The sequence below is a fragment of the Cherax quadricarinatus genome, chromosome 3, assembly GCF_038502225.1.
Source record: "Cherax quadricarinatus isolate ZL_2023a chromosome 3, ASM3850222v1, whole genome shotgun sequence".
NCBI classification, from domain to species: Eukaryota; Metazoa; Arthropoda; class Malacostraca; order Decapoda; family Parastacidae; genus Cherax; species Cherax quadricarinatus.
In genome coordinates, this window is record NC_091294.1 from 27,166,062 (window position 1) to 27,179,869 (window position 13,808).

Here is a 13,808-nt window from a genome sequence, read left to right on the forward strand (position 1 = left end):
ACATACCAAGCAAGAGGAAACGCTTTGGTATAAAGTTGTTTGTGCTTTGTGATTGTTACAGTGGTCTGGTATTGGATATTACAGTGGACCCCCGCATAACGATTTTAATCCGTGCAAGAGGGGTAATTGTTATGCGAAATAATCGGTATGTGAATGAATTTTCCCCATAAGAAATAATGGAAATAAAATTAATCCGTGCAAGACACCCAAAAGTATGAAAAAAAAAAGATTTTACCACATGAAATATACATTTTCCCACACACAAAGAGAAGGATACATGCACAATAGTAGAGTAGTACATGCACAGTATATATTGTGCATGTACTAGTCTACTAAATGAAGAATAAATGACACTTAACTTTATTGAAGATGCAGCAATGACTGATGAGACACTGTGTCCTGGGAGTGCCTTTTCCTCCTGAGTACTGTAGGTCCTGTTTGGCATTTTCTTCCAGAACAGGCCTTATCACACTGTGTATGCCACTACGATTCTTAAATCTCTCAAACCAACCTTTGCTGGCTTTAAATTCACCAATATGAGCACTAGTTCCAGGCATTTTTCCCTGTTCACCTGGGTGTTAGTCGACTTGTGTGGGTTGCATCCTGGGAGACAAGATTAAGGACCCCAATGGAAATAAGTTAGACAGTCTTCGATGACACTGACTTTTTTGGGTTATCCTGGGTGGCAAATCCTCTGGGGTTAATTGTTTCTTGGTATTCTCAATAAGCCACACCAACAACGGTGCTACAGCAGCAGCAGCAGCAGCTGACGGTGGTACAGCAGCAACAGACGATGCTACAGCAGCAACAGACGATGCTACAGCAGCAACAGACGATGTTACAGCAGCAGCAGACGATGCTACAGCAGCAGCAGCAGCTGACGGTGGTGCAGCAGCAACAGACGACGCTACAGTAGCAACAGACGATGTTACAGCAGCAGCAGACGATGCTACAGCAGCAGCAGCAGCTGACGGTGGTACAGCAGCAACAGACGATGCTACAGCAGCAACAGACGATGTTACAGCAGCAGCAGACGATGCTACAGCAGCAGCAGCAGCTGACAGTGCAGCAGCAGCAGCAGCTGACAGTGCAGCAGCAGCAGCAGCTGTACCACCAATAGTAGCGATGGTTGATTGGGGTTTATTATACAACCTGGCCAGCTCGGAGACACGCACTCCACTTTCATACTTATCAATGATCTTTTTCTTCATCTCTATTGTAATTCTCACCCTTATTGCTGTAGGGTTGGCACTAGAAGCTTTCTTGGGGCCCATGGTCACTTATTTTCCAGAAAAAGCACCGAAAACACTGTAATAATACGAAATATTCCGATTGTATGCTTGGATGTTACCGCGGAGGCTGGCTGGTAAACAATGCCACCGGCGGAACATGTGAGCGTGGCTCAGGCCGCACATTGGACGCGTCTCGGACGAAAATCGGTGAGCGGGTTTTTAAGCGGTATGTGAGGCAAAATTTTGGCGATTAAAGCAAGCGGTATGCGGATTAATCGCTATGTGATGCCATCGGTATGTGGGGGTCCACTGTATTGTGTACACTGGAAGTTATACATTGCAAAATACCAGGAAGTTATTGGGCATCTCAGGTGATGTGGTTCGAACAATGATAGAACCATACCTTGGTAAGGGGCATATATTATATACAGATAACTGGTACACAAGCCCCTCACTCAGTGATTTTTTGCGAGTGAACATGACAGATGTGTGTGGCACAGTGCGTGCAAATCGGAAACATATGCCCAGGTTTGACGCTGGCACTCGTAGAGGTGAGGTGCAGGCGTTTGCTGCCAATGACATCATGGCATTTCGGTGGCATGACAAACGAGATGTCACACTGTTGTCATCAATTCACCCTAATGAAATGGCAGACAGTGGCAGGCAGCATAGAGAGAGAAATGAACCCATTCTAAAACCTGCAGCTGTGATTGATTACACCTTCAACATGCGTTCAGTGGACAAATGTGACATGCAGATTGGGTTTGCTGATTGTGTTCGCAAGAGTTATAAGTGGTACATCAAACTGTTTTTTCATCTTCTGGACATTTCCATGCTCAATGCTTATAATATGTATAAGATGAGCACCAGAAACAAATCACAGTACGGCGAATTCTGTTTGTCTGTCATCAGACAAATAGTATTCAAGTACCAAGGAACAGCACCTGCAATTGACCGCCCACCAAATTTTCAACAACTACCTGCTCGTCTGAAGCATGGTGATCACTTCCTGGTAAAACTGCCTGCTACTGCTTTGAAGAAAAAGGCTCAGAAGAGGTGTTACGTCTGTGCACATACAAAAAAATGCACACAACAACGCAGAGACACTCGTTTTATGTGTGAGGAGTGTAAAACTCCACTGTGCATGACACCATGTTTCAAAGAGTTCCACAGGCTTCAGAACTTCTAGAAACATTCCCTGTGACTGTATATGTGTATATAAAATATAGAAAAATAGTAATAAACAACATTTCATATCATTTGTTTGTGTAAATATTTTCTGTAAACAAAATAATGACAACAGTGTTTACGCCCTTATTGTGTAGTATTGAAAAAGAAATAACTTACAAAATACTGATCATGTTGGCCTCAGAGGCCATAAAAGTTACTCAGAAAAAGAAAAATTGAAAAATAATTGAAAGTAGTACATAAAAAAGTAAAAAGAAAAATACTGGGTGACGGCAGTCGGCGATGTTACCATATGTTGTTCAATTTTGGCAAATTTCACGCCTCCATATCTCGGTAAGTATTGACGTTAAAATTTTTTTGTTTAGCCTATAATGTTTAGAAAAAAAAAACTCTATTTTTTCATAAGAAAAAATAATTTTTCTTTTTTGAAATTTGGCCGACCCTGAGAACGAGTTTCGGAGAGGGCCTGTCGACCCTCAAAGGGTTAAGGTACACCAAAAATGAAAGAAATCGGATCATAAATAACGGAGTTCACTTCTCAGCCATTAGCCGCCCCTTAGCAGTATTTTCGTATGGTTTTTTATTTCATTTGATAGAATGGAAGATATATTACAGAAATAGATATGATTTTGATTGGTTTCATGACAAAAAGTACCTTGAAATTGAGCTCAAAGTATCAGAAATGTTTGATTCTTTGGCGATGTTCAAGAGTAAACAAATGACGTACTGTCCATTCCAATATGCAGTCATGAATGAGTTGACATTATTTATGCAATTATTACAATAATGCAGTCTGCATAACAGTAAATCTTCTATTTTTTTGTGTGAATAAAAATTACAAATTATTTATATTGTAATAATAATAATACATATAATAATAGTATAATACAGTGGACCCCCGCATAACGATTACCTCCAAATGCGACCAATTATGTAAGTGTATTTATGTAAGTGCGTTTGTACGTTTATGTTTGGGGGTCTGAAAGGAATAATCTACTTCACAATATTCCTTATGGGAATAAATTCGGTCAGTACTGGCACCTGAACATACTTATGGAGTGAAAAAATATCGTTAACCGGGGGTCCACTGTATATTAATAATATGTAAAATAATAATACGTGTATAATAATAATGTACTGTATAATAATTATAAAATAGATGGCTTCCAAAGGCTGTCACTATACCTTTGATATACCTTTGAAGAATTTCGAGAGTATATCTACTCTCTGAGCCCGGCCATGGGCCAGGCTTGTCTAGTGCTCACCTGGTCAACCAGGCTGTTGCTGCTGGAGGCCTGCTGCCCCACATATCCATCACAGCCTGGTTGATCTGGCACCTGGTGAAGATACTTTTCTAGTTTCCTCTTGAAGGCTTCAACACTTGTTCCAGCAATGTTTCAAGTGTTGAAGCCTTCAAGAGGAAACTAGACAAGTATCTTCACTAGATGGCAGTACTTACTACAACAAAGTGGGAGCGGTTGTGGCCACCTCCACCTGTCACATAATGACATATTTTATTCATTCTAGAGTATATATCAGGTTTCTATTGTGTCTATTGTTTATTATGTCATACTAGATGAATTGTGATAAATAAGCTGTATAGATGATATTAGCAAAATACTATTGAAGTATCTTGTCATGCCTCCTAAGAGCTGGAACGAATTACAGTAATTGTATAGTGGTACTCCGAGTTTTGTACAGCACCCAACTCTTGCAATTATGTAAGTGTATTATTGTAAGTGCATTTTTTAAGGTCTGAAATGGACTAATCTATTTTACATTATTTCTTATGGGAACAGATTCATTCGGGAATGGCACTCGAACAGCCTTCTGGAACGAATTATGGCCGAAACTCTGGGTACCACTGTTTTTCAATTAATTTAAATGAGGAAAATTGACTTTGCAAACGAGCAAATCCAGATGCGAGCAAGGTCATGGAACGGATTAAACTCGTAAGCAGAGGTTCTACTGTATACCAGAAATCGTATAAATGTTGCAAAGGTAACATTAAAACAATATCAGTGATGGTTGACACAAACTCACTACCATTATAGTATGCTCCTTACTTAGCAACGAATTCATTTAACACTGAGGTCTTAGGAATGGAACTCTGTAGTTACGTGAGGAGAGGCTGTGTAGTATATACTGTATACAGTACCTTCTTATTCTTTTCTTTTTATTGGATTGAAAAAGCTCTGAGAAAAAAAATTTCCTCAATAAATATCCTGTTACACTTGTCTTTTTCTACACTTTTCTACCTCTTTGTCATTCCCTAATTGATTTTTCCAGAAGTGCATGAATACTGTATCATTAAGCACTGTAATCAACATTAGAGCAATTGTGACAACTTACATTTCTTCCAAATATTCCTGTCTAAGGCCTTGTTTTACTGAACAGTACTGTACTCCATTCCTACATAACCTGAGCTTATTCCTCATTAAAAAACTTAACATTTCTTACCTATTATAAGTGTCAGGGAGACCCCAACATTGCCCTAACCCATCTGTTCTTGAGCCTGGGTTTTGTGCAAGTGTATTTTCATTGTTACATGTGATTACATCCAGCCTTCTGCCTATTTTTTTTCTCAGTACCTATGTCTCTGTAGTTAAATTTCTCTCTTATCCTGTCCTCCTCCCCCTTTCATTGGTAAGGTCATTAACCTTAATGAGGACAGTTCTAGTGTATGGGCTATATAGGGTGGATGGGGGAAGCTTAAAGGTAATCTAATCTGTACTTTTTTTTATTATTCAACCAGCTGTGTCCCACTGAGGCAGGGTGACCCTAAAATGAAAACAAGAGGTTTTCTTTTTAAACTTAGTAATTTATACAGAAGGGGTTAATAATCCAAACATTGTTTTTCCTATATTTCAGTGCATCTCTAAACATAGTGCTTCCACTGTGCCTAAGAAAACATGCAAAAAGTAGTAAAAAGTGACCAGCTAAATTACATGGATACTTAATAGAAATGATAAAAGCTTGCACTGATCTCTGATGCACTGGAAAATCTGTTTTTTATTCTGAATTAATAATGTATAGAGTGAAAAAAATTGAAGAAAAAAATTGCAAACAAAGGATTGCTATACCGTGAAACCTTACTTTAACGAAGTACTAGAGAAAGAGGGTGTCTAGTAAGCCAAATGACAAGATTGTTTTTCCAGTACAGTCAAACCTCGGTTATCGTATGCCCTAGTTTTCGTTTGATTCGGTTTTTGACGACTTTTTTCATCAAAATTTTGTCCCAGTTTTCGTACATCTGCTCGGTTTTTGTACAGTTGAAAATGGTCCGTACCAAACTCGTCTGCCTGCCTGTGTGACTCGGCCAATCATTTCCTGGAATCGAACGCTCACACAAAGCATCCCATTCATTCGTGACTCAGTCTGCCTTTGTTTCTCGTTGAGTGAACATCACCCCACGCATTCATCTGAAACATTTCATAATAATCCATTGTTTTTTGTGCTTGTTTATTGAGTGCGACTGCTAAATAAGCCGTCGTGGGGCCAAAGAAAGTTCTGAGTGCCAGCCCTTTGATAAAGAAGGCAAGAAACGTGATAGAATTCAAGAAACTCCTAGCAAACTATGAAAGTGGCGTACATGTGGCCGATCTCACCAGGATATACGGGAAGTCTGCATTAACGATCAGTTCCATCATGGCAAAGAAAAAAGAAATCAAGGAAGCTGATGTTGCGAAAAGGGTAAATGTGCTAATGAAACAGAGATCACAAACAGTCAAAGATGTTGAGAAGTTGTTGTTGGTGTGGATCAACAAAAAACAGTTAGCAGGAGATAGTGTTTTGGAGGCAATAATTTGTGAGAAGGCAAGGCAGCTGCATGTGGATCTCACAAAGAAAATGCCTGCAGAGCTGCAAGACCTTCAACTGAAACAGCAATAGACTGCAGCTCAGAAAATTACTTCAGAGGAGGAGGAAGAGAGAGGGGAGAATGTGCCCTCTTCAGTGATTAAGGACATGTGTGCAGAGTGGAATGAGTTGCAAAGTTTTGTGGAGAAATATCACCCTTACAAAGCTGTTGCAAGCCGTGTCTGCAACATGTTCAATGACAATGCTGTGTTGCATTTTAGGCAAATCTTAGAGATGCCAGAAACAGACCTCTCTGGACAGACTTTTTCTGTAACAGGGGTCCAGTGACTCTCAAGCTGGTCCTAGTGCCAGTAAAAGACAAAGAAGGGAAGTAACCCCGGATAGGGCTTGATGCCTGAATTCCTTATAGACGGGATTCCCCTCCCAAATGATAACCTCTCCTCCCTCTCCCCTCCTCACCATCTTCCGTATGCCAACAATAGTCTTCAATAAAGGTAAAAGTGATGTTAAATGTTCATTTATCCATTTCATTAGTCATTTATATTTTTCATTCTTTTCTGTATGTAAATCTATAGCTTTTCTCTATAAAATGTATTTTTGTTAATATTTTTGGGTGTCTGGAACGGATTAGATTTACATTATTTCTTACCATACCATACCCCGGCCGGGATTGAACCCGCGGTCGGAGAGTCTCATTATTTCTTATGGGAAATATTGCTTCAGTTTTCATACGATTCAGTTTTCATCAGACTTTTTCGAATGGATTAATCACGAAAACCGAGGTTCCACTGTATAACAAATACTGGAAATTTTAGATTTGAGACTATCCAGTAAATATGGGATCAATTTACCCAGTCGACCGTAACAGTAATGAATAATTCTGGATTTAACAGTCATGTTTGGACACAAATTTTGTCCAGTTTCAGTTACATTGGGGTTCATTAAATCAAGGTTTTTCTGTTGTACACATATATGCATTTTCTCAGCTCTGTACTGTATTAATTTTTTTGCAGGTTGCTTTTATGGCATATCGAGTAAATGGCCAATACATCATGGAAGGGTTGGCATCATCTTTCATGTTTGCCCTGGGTGGCATTGGTTTTATTGTTCTTGACCAAACCCACTCCCCCTCAACACCCAAGCTTAACCGTATCCTCCTCATCATTATTGGATTTGCCTGTATCATCATTGCAGCAATTGCATGTTATGCATTTATGAAGATCAAACTTCCGTAAGTATTACTTAAATTGGTTGGTTTTCTTTGTCAGGTATATAACTCTGTATTACAAAAACATAAGAATATAAGAAAGAAGGAACACTGCAACAGACCTACTGGCCCAGTCAAGGCAGGTCCAATTCTCCAACCGGCTTAAGCCAATGCCCTAACCTAGTCAGGTCAGGTGACATTCTTTGTCGGGCAATGTCTGATATAATGGAATTTCACACTTAACTCCTTTAGAGTGGATAGAGTAACTCAATATAAGATGAATGAGGCCATATAAATGGAATTCTGATGGTTAGTTTCCGAGCAATTGCTAATCTGCGAAAGGCAGTTAAACTCGCCCATGCCCGAAATAGGGAGTATAAATTTGAATGTTGCAAACTTGCAATTGTTAATAAAACACCCAATAACTATTTTTAAAATTTATTATACAAACATACAATATCAAAAACATCAATGGAACTTGTATCAAAACAGTTTGTAAGTATTAGAAAAATATAAAAATGAAAGAAATAGCAACAAGGACACATTGCAAAGGGATAAAACTTTCAAGTCCCATATTCCTGAGATTCATGAGGAAGAGCAATCATTGTATATTACTAATTGCTAGAATGGAAGTCTATGAAGCAATTTTTAGCCTTCTTTATGCAAAGATTTACTTTGCATACAGAACAGTAGAATGCGGTTGTGACAAATTTTTTCGAGTTGCTGCAATACTTGCAACTAAGCGACTTCCCTAACACTGGCCAGTGGTTTAGAGCTTTGTCAAGCCTCACACTGTCATCAGGCCTTTCTGCACATTGGCCATGCAGAGCTGTCACCATGCTGACACCATTGGAAGTACATGGTGAATTACTTGAAGGTCTTGTAGATGTTCTTAGGGTGCTGCGTCTATACTTTTGGCCTTTAGACCTTGCGCTGACAGAGATTTCATTCCTGAAAAGCTTCAATGGCATGCACTTGGCATTTAGTGATCGACACTCATGGCAGTAAACAAGCCATGCATTCACAACAGCAAGATCAAGAACATAGGCAAACAGCCGCATGTACCAACGTTTACATTTCATTGGTGTTTTGTACAGATGCACCAACATGTTACTTTTGTCAATACCTCCCATGTTTGCATTATAGTTCTTGATGACTGCAGGGCACTGTAACTCGTTTTTGGACTTTGTAGCCTTGTTATATCTTTCAACAAGACTCACAGGATTGATCCCTACATCACTTGTCACTAAAGTCACAACTTTGTTGTCCTTCCATCTTACAACAAGGACACCATCATTGGTTTTGAAGCTAAAATTGCCCCTGTCCACAATGTTCTTTTCCATTTGTTTGACAGGCATCAGATCTGGCTTACCACATCTATTTTCACGTACTGTTCCAGTGTATCTGCAGTTATACTTATCTCTTAGTACCTTGACCAAAGGTAGACTTGAAAAGAAATTGTCAGCATAGATTGCTGATGTGTTGGTCTTGTTCAGAGTTGTTGCAAGTACCAGAGCAATCTTTGTACTTATTGGTAGTTTAGCTTCTTCCTGTTGAAGCTTTATGGGATGGCTGTCAAAAGTTGGTGTGCCTTGATACATGAGTATATCATGTATGATTCCATCTTCACTTGCACGACAAAAAAGTTTGAAACCCCACTTGTCTGGTTTCGTTTTGATGTACTGCCTTAGGTTTCCAGTGGTTTTACCCTTGAAACCAACCATGACTTCATCAATAGATTGCTTGGGTGTAGTTGGAACTTTCAAGCAAGCATTAGTTAGTGCAGTGTAAAGAGGCCTTACTTTGTGGAATCTGTCATTATCCTTTTGTGTGTTGTCATTGAAATGGATAGTACGTCTAAGTAACCTAAACCTCTTAGACCCCATGACTTCTGCAACCTGGGTGATCCTAAATGAACCTGCCCAATAGTCTTCGAGTGATGGTGATTGAATAATACCCATGAACAACAAAATACCTATGAACCTCATGATCTCTTCAGAATCTGTTGCAAAATTATTATTTATGTTTTTTTCCTTGGCATACAAATTTGTTTGAAATGCTATGTTATCTACCATGTCTGGAATAAAGAAATCACAAAAATACTGATATGGAGACCTAATTTGAAGAGGCTTTTCATGTTCATATGCCGGCAAAGGGTTATTTTGGAGGTCAACCTGGGACCACTTAGGTTCACCTTGAAGAGCAAGATCGTCATAAATATGTTCCTCATCAGGGTACTCCTCAATCGTAATGCCTCTCTTTTTCTTGACTAATTTCTGCTTTTTGGCTGGCCTTTCTTCCTCCTCGTCTTCACTTGACACCTCTGCATCTGGTGGCAAGTATTCATCACCACTATCAACCAATTCAGGGTCATCTACCTCTGGTTATGAGTCACTGTCATCCAAAATGCAGACATATTTTGACCTGGTGCTGGAGGGCTCCCCATAAAACAATTTCTCATTGATCTGGAAGGACAATAAAAACGTTCTGTATACATCCAGACACCTACCGAATTCATATATGCAGCAGAAATTTTTTTATAAATATTTATTTTACTGAAAGTGGACTATGTCCCTACTCGGGCAGAGGCAGTCCTGACTGCCCTTCTTTTGTTGCACTTTTTCCAACTGCATGCTACACTCACAGTATACTTCACACGGACTTTATGTATATATCAAAATATGCCTAAACTATTCATGTACACACTAAACACAACAATCAGTACTTACCGACATTGTAGAGGGCAAAATCAAAAGTATATTAGTGACACTAGATGGAAAAACCCACTCTGGGCGACGCCAAGCCACAAGTGTTTACATTTTGTTCTCTCAACCAATGGGAAGCCGGCAAATGCCATCACCACTTAGCTGAAGCGACTCAGGGAAGGCTTGTGATTGGTCAGAATTAAAGAACGGGAATCCAGATGCGCAGCACGAGTAAGATGACATGCGTAAAGGTGCACTTGTTTAAAGGCAGTCAAAACTGCCTGTGGAAAATATTTTAATTTTCCGAAACTATAGTGCCTAATAGGTGTTTAATGTGTCAATATGGGTCAAAAATGTATTTGAAAATAGGATAGAACCAGGAGTTCCCTTTGCGCATGCGCGGATGTGCGGGGGTATAGGTCGAACTGGGGCACAAGGGGGGGAGTGTTTTGAATGTAGTGAGGAGGCCGGGAAAGCATGGAACCAGGAAATTGGCGTTCACGGCGGCCTAAGGATTAATATAGGCCTCATTTCATAATAAGAAGTGTCGTAACTGTTCCTGGTGGAGAGTGAGGGAACGTGATTTACGGGACCACTGTAATAAGGTGGTAAAATGAGTGAATAATGGTAGGACCGGTGGTGACTGGCGCATCACCATGGACTGTGTCCCGGGGAAAAATACCCATGATTTAATCATCACTCATCGGTCTCAAATCTCAATAGAGTGGCCTCCAATGTGTATAATAATTATGAGACGTTAAATCGTCTTGTGAATGGTAATGTAATCAGTGATAATAACATTAAGTTAAGAGAATGCGGGAAGTGAAATAAATCTCCCTGCTACGAGTGAACTCTTGGTTCTCGTCCCGAGGATAGCGAAGTTTTATGGAATCACGACTTCTAAACCGGGACAAACCAACGGATACCTCATCCTGCTGGAATAAGAACAGTGTCGGTGTAGCAGGACATCGAAATGAGATGGTGAATGGAGGAAATAAGGAGTATCAATCACCCACAGTTAAGTAACTCTTCTAGTTATAGCAGACTGATACTGGCCAGTTAGGTATGTTATAATTGGATAGGTTATGAGTGATCCAGCTACATCAAGTGACCACCAGAGAATATCTGGTAAGTGGTGAGATATGTACAAGTGTTTTTTCTTGATGGATATATCCATGTGTGGCCTACCCCTCCCCCTTCATTCAGTTACACTAATATAATCTATACAGTCCACAATTAATTAGTAGCGCCGTACTTGTGGGTGCTATCCAATCCATACTGGTCTCGGATAGATATGGATAAGATTGTGAGGTCGAAGGAACCACCTGCCGTGACCAGGGGGGTTAAGTTTTCTTACATGTCTACACGGGGTGACTACGGTAAACAATATGGTTGTCTCCCAGTGAGATTACTTGTATGTATATAATGTTGAGGTACATACAGGTAATCACCCCTAGAAAATTTTCCATATCTGCCTGCTGGTCCTTCCTGAACCGGATGCAATCAGTGAAAAAATTAATTGAATTAATTACTTAATAATTAGGTGACTGATTGAAGGAAGTGGGTATAGGGTACACAAGTTTAATTGATCGTGTGGTGGATGATAATTAGCCCAATTAATTGCTAGCACATGTGTGGCTAGGATTTATACAAGAGTAAAGTGCAAGAATTACTCTTATAAGGCGCCTACTTAAGTTGTATAATCAGTGATTAATAATTCTCTAACCATGACTGGATCTGATGGAGTTAATGTGGCTGACAAGTCCGTGAATTTTAGAGTAATGAAAGCATCATTACAGGCTATTAAAAGCCATGTGACGAAGGCACTTGATTTAATGAATCAAAGAACCGTGAACCCTAATGAATTAAAGTTACATTTAGATGCTTTAGAGAGTAGATTTGATTGGTACAAATTGTGGTTTAAAGACTGTGAAAGAGATCTGCTGGAGAATTGTGCAGATGGAATGGAAATGAATGTTTTAATTAATCAGCATTACGAATTGGAAGAAAAACTGTCTTGTAAAAGTAAGGCTGTGAATAAATTAAAGGGTGTAAGCCAGGCAGTTGATCAACCTATTAATGCAAAGGGTGTGTTTGCCAAAACCTCCAGAGTACGGTCTGGAGGAAATCAGACTAGGTCGGCAAGAATTAATTGTTCAATTGCAGACCAGTCAGCCAAACAGTTCTAAGGATATAACACATAACGACTCTGAAGTATCTGTCAAGTCTCAAAAGGGAAAAATAATCCCAGTGGTAATAATCATAGTTAAGAGTTAAATAGGCACATATCAAGTGACAGGAATCAGTAATAGTGGTTCCTCACATCGAGGTAAGAGGAATAAGTACCTCAGTAAGGGTAACCCAGTTAATAAGAGGTCAGGCAAGGAAAAGAGAGACTGCCTCTTCTGCAAGGGTACTCATTTCACTACAAATTGTAATGCCTATAATTCATGGGATATTAAAGTGGAAAGAATGAAAGAACTTGACTGATTTATCAGATGTCTAGACAATCATAATGTAAAGGATTGTCATACCAAATTGAACAGTTGCTGTCAATGCAACAAGGGAAGGCACCATACAGTTATGTGCAGGGTTGTATGTAAGTCTTATAATAATGGTGACAATAATGATAATGTTAATAACCCTGACACTACAGTGACTGACGTAAAGGTTGCAGCTAATGGCAATAATGATGGCCTAGCTGAGGTAGCCTTGCCGGAGTTGGATGTAATAATTCAGGATAAATGACATAAATCCAAAATCATGCGACGTCACTCTCCTCAACACTGGTACAGGCCATGTAATATATGGCAAACTACCGCCTAGTAATAATGACTAGAGGAAGTAGTGAATACAGTCATGGTGTCTTACTCATAAAGGGTCAACCCAGTACAAGTATTCTTCTATCGAGAATGGTGTTGAACCAGTCTAATTCGTGGGAGCTGGACAGCATAGGGATTAATATAAATGAGGAAAGTCCAAATGATTCCTTTACTCAGGAACAATACCTGAAGGATGTTAAATGTGAATATGGACATTACTGGGTGCGACTTCCGTGGAAGCTTGACCGTCCAGAATTACCTACTAATTATAGGATGGCGTATGGACAGTTAAAGGGCCCAGCTCTGCGAACTTAGCAAGACACCAAAATTGTTGACTGCTTATAATGATATAATTAATAAACAGTTAAATAATAAATAGTTCTTACTTCAGGCGACGATAAATGCACACCTTAAGTGCACAGGTGGTCCACTGAGCGAAGTAATTGGGTAAATAATCTTAGGTGGACAATTTCCGGGTGTGACGTCAACTGAAGAGGAACTAATGAGGATATGTGAAGGGGTTAATGAAATAATGCAGTAAGGTGCTGGGACTGACTTGGGACACTGAGAGAGACTTATTATTGTTAATGTCTCATAATTCCAGTATGCCCAATAAATTAACCCAGGGAGCATAGGCTTATGCCCCTGAGAGAATGGAACAGTAATTAGTCCATTTTGAGGGATCAATAAATATGGATGGCCATGGAGTTTAAGTGCCTATATGCAGTAATGTGCTGGGGCTGACTTGGGATACTGAGAGAGACTTGTTATTGTTAAAGTCTCATAATTCCAGTATGCCCAACAAATTAACCTCGAGAGCATAGACTTAGTGCCA

General features: G+C 39.6%; 2 protein-coding genes across 2 annotated transcripts in view; one reads left to right on the forward strand and one right to left on the reverse strand.

Annotated features, from left to right (window-relative positions):
* Positions 1 to 13,808, forward strand: part of LOC128706535 (oligosaccharyltransferase complex subunit ostc-B) — a 46,032-nt gene that overhangs the window by 7,109 nt on the left and 25,115 nt on the right. Inside the window, exon 3 of the mRNA XM_053801455.2 lies at positions 7,253 to 7,470. Coding sequence (XP_053657430.1) covers positions 7,253 to 7,470 — 218 coding nt within the window. The remainder of the gene's footprint in view (positions 1 to 7,252; positions 7,471 to 13,808) is intronic.
* LOC138853423 (uncharacterized) overlaps positions 9,536 to 13,808 on the reverse strand; it is a 65,682-nt gene continuing 61,409 nt past the window's right edge. Inside the window, exon 3 of the mRNA XM_070089911.1 lies at positions 9,536 to 9,911. The gene's annotated coding sequence lies outside the window, so the exon portion shown is untranslated. The remainder of the gene's footprint in view (positions 9,912 to 13,808) is intronic.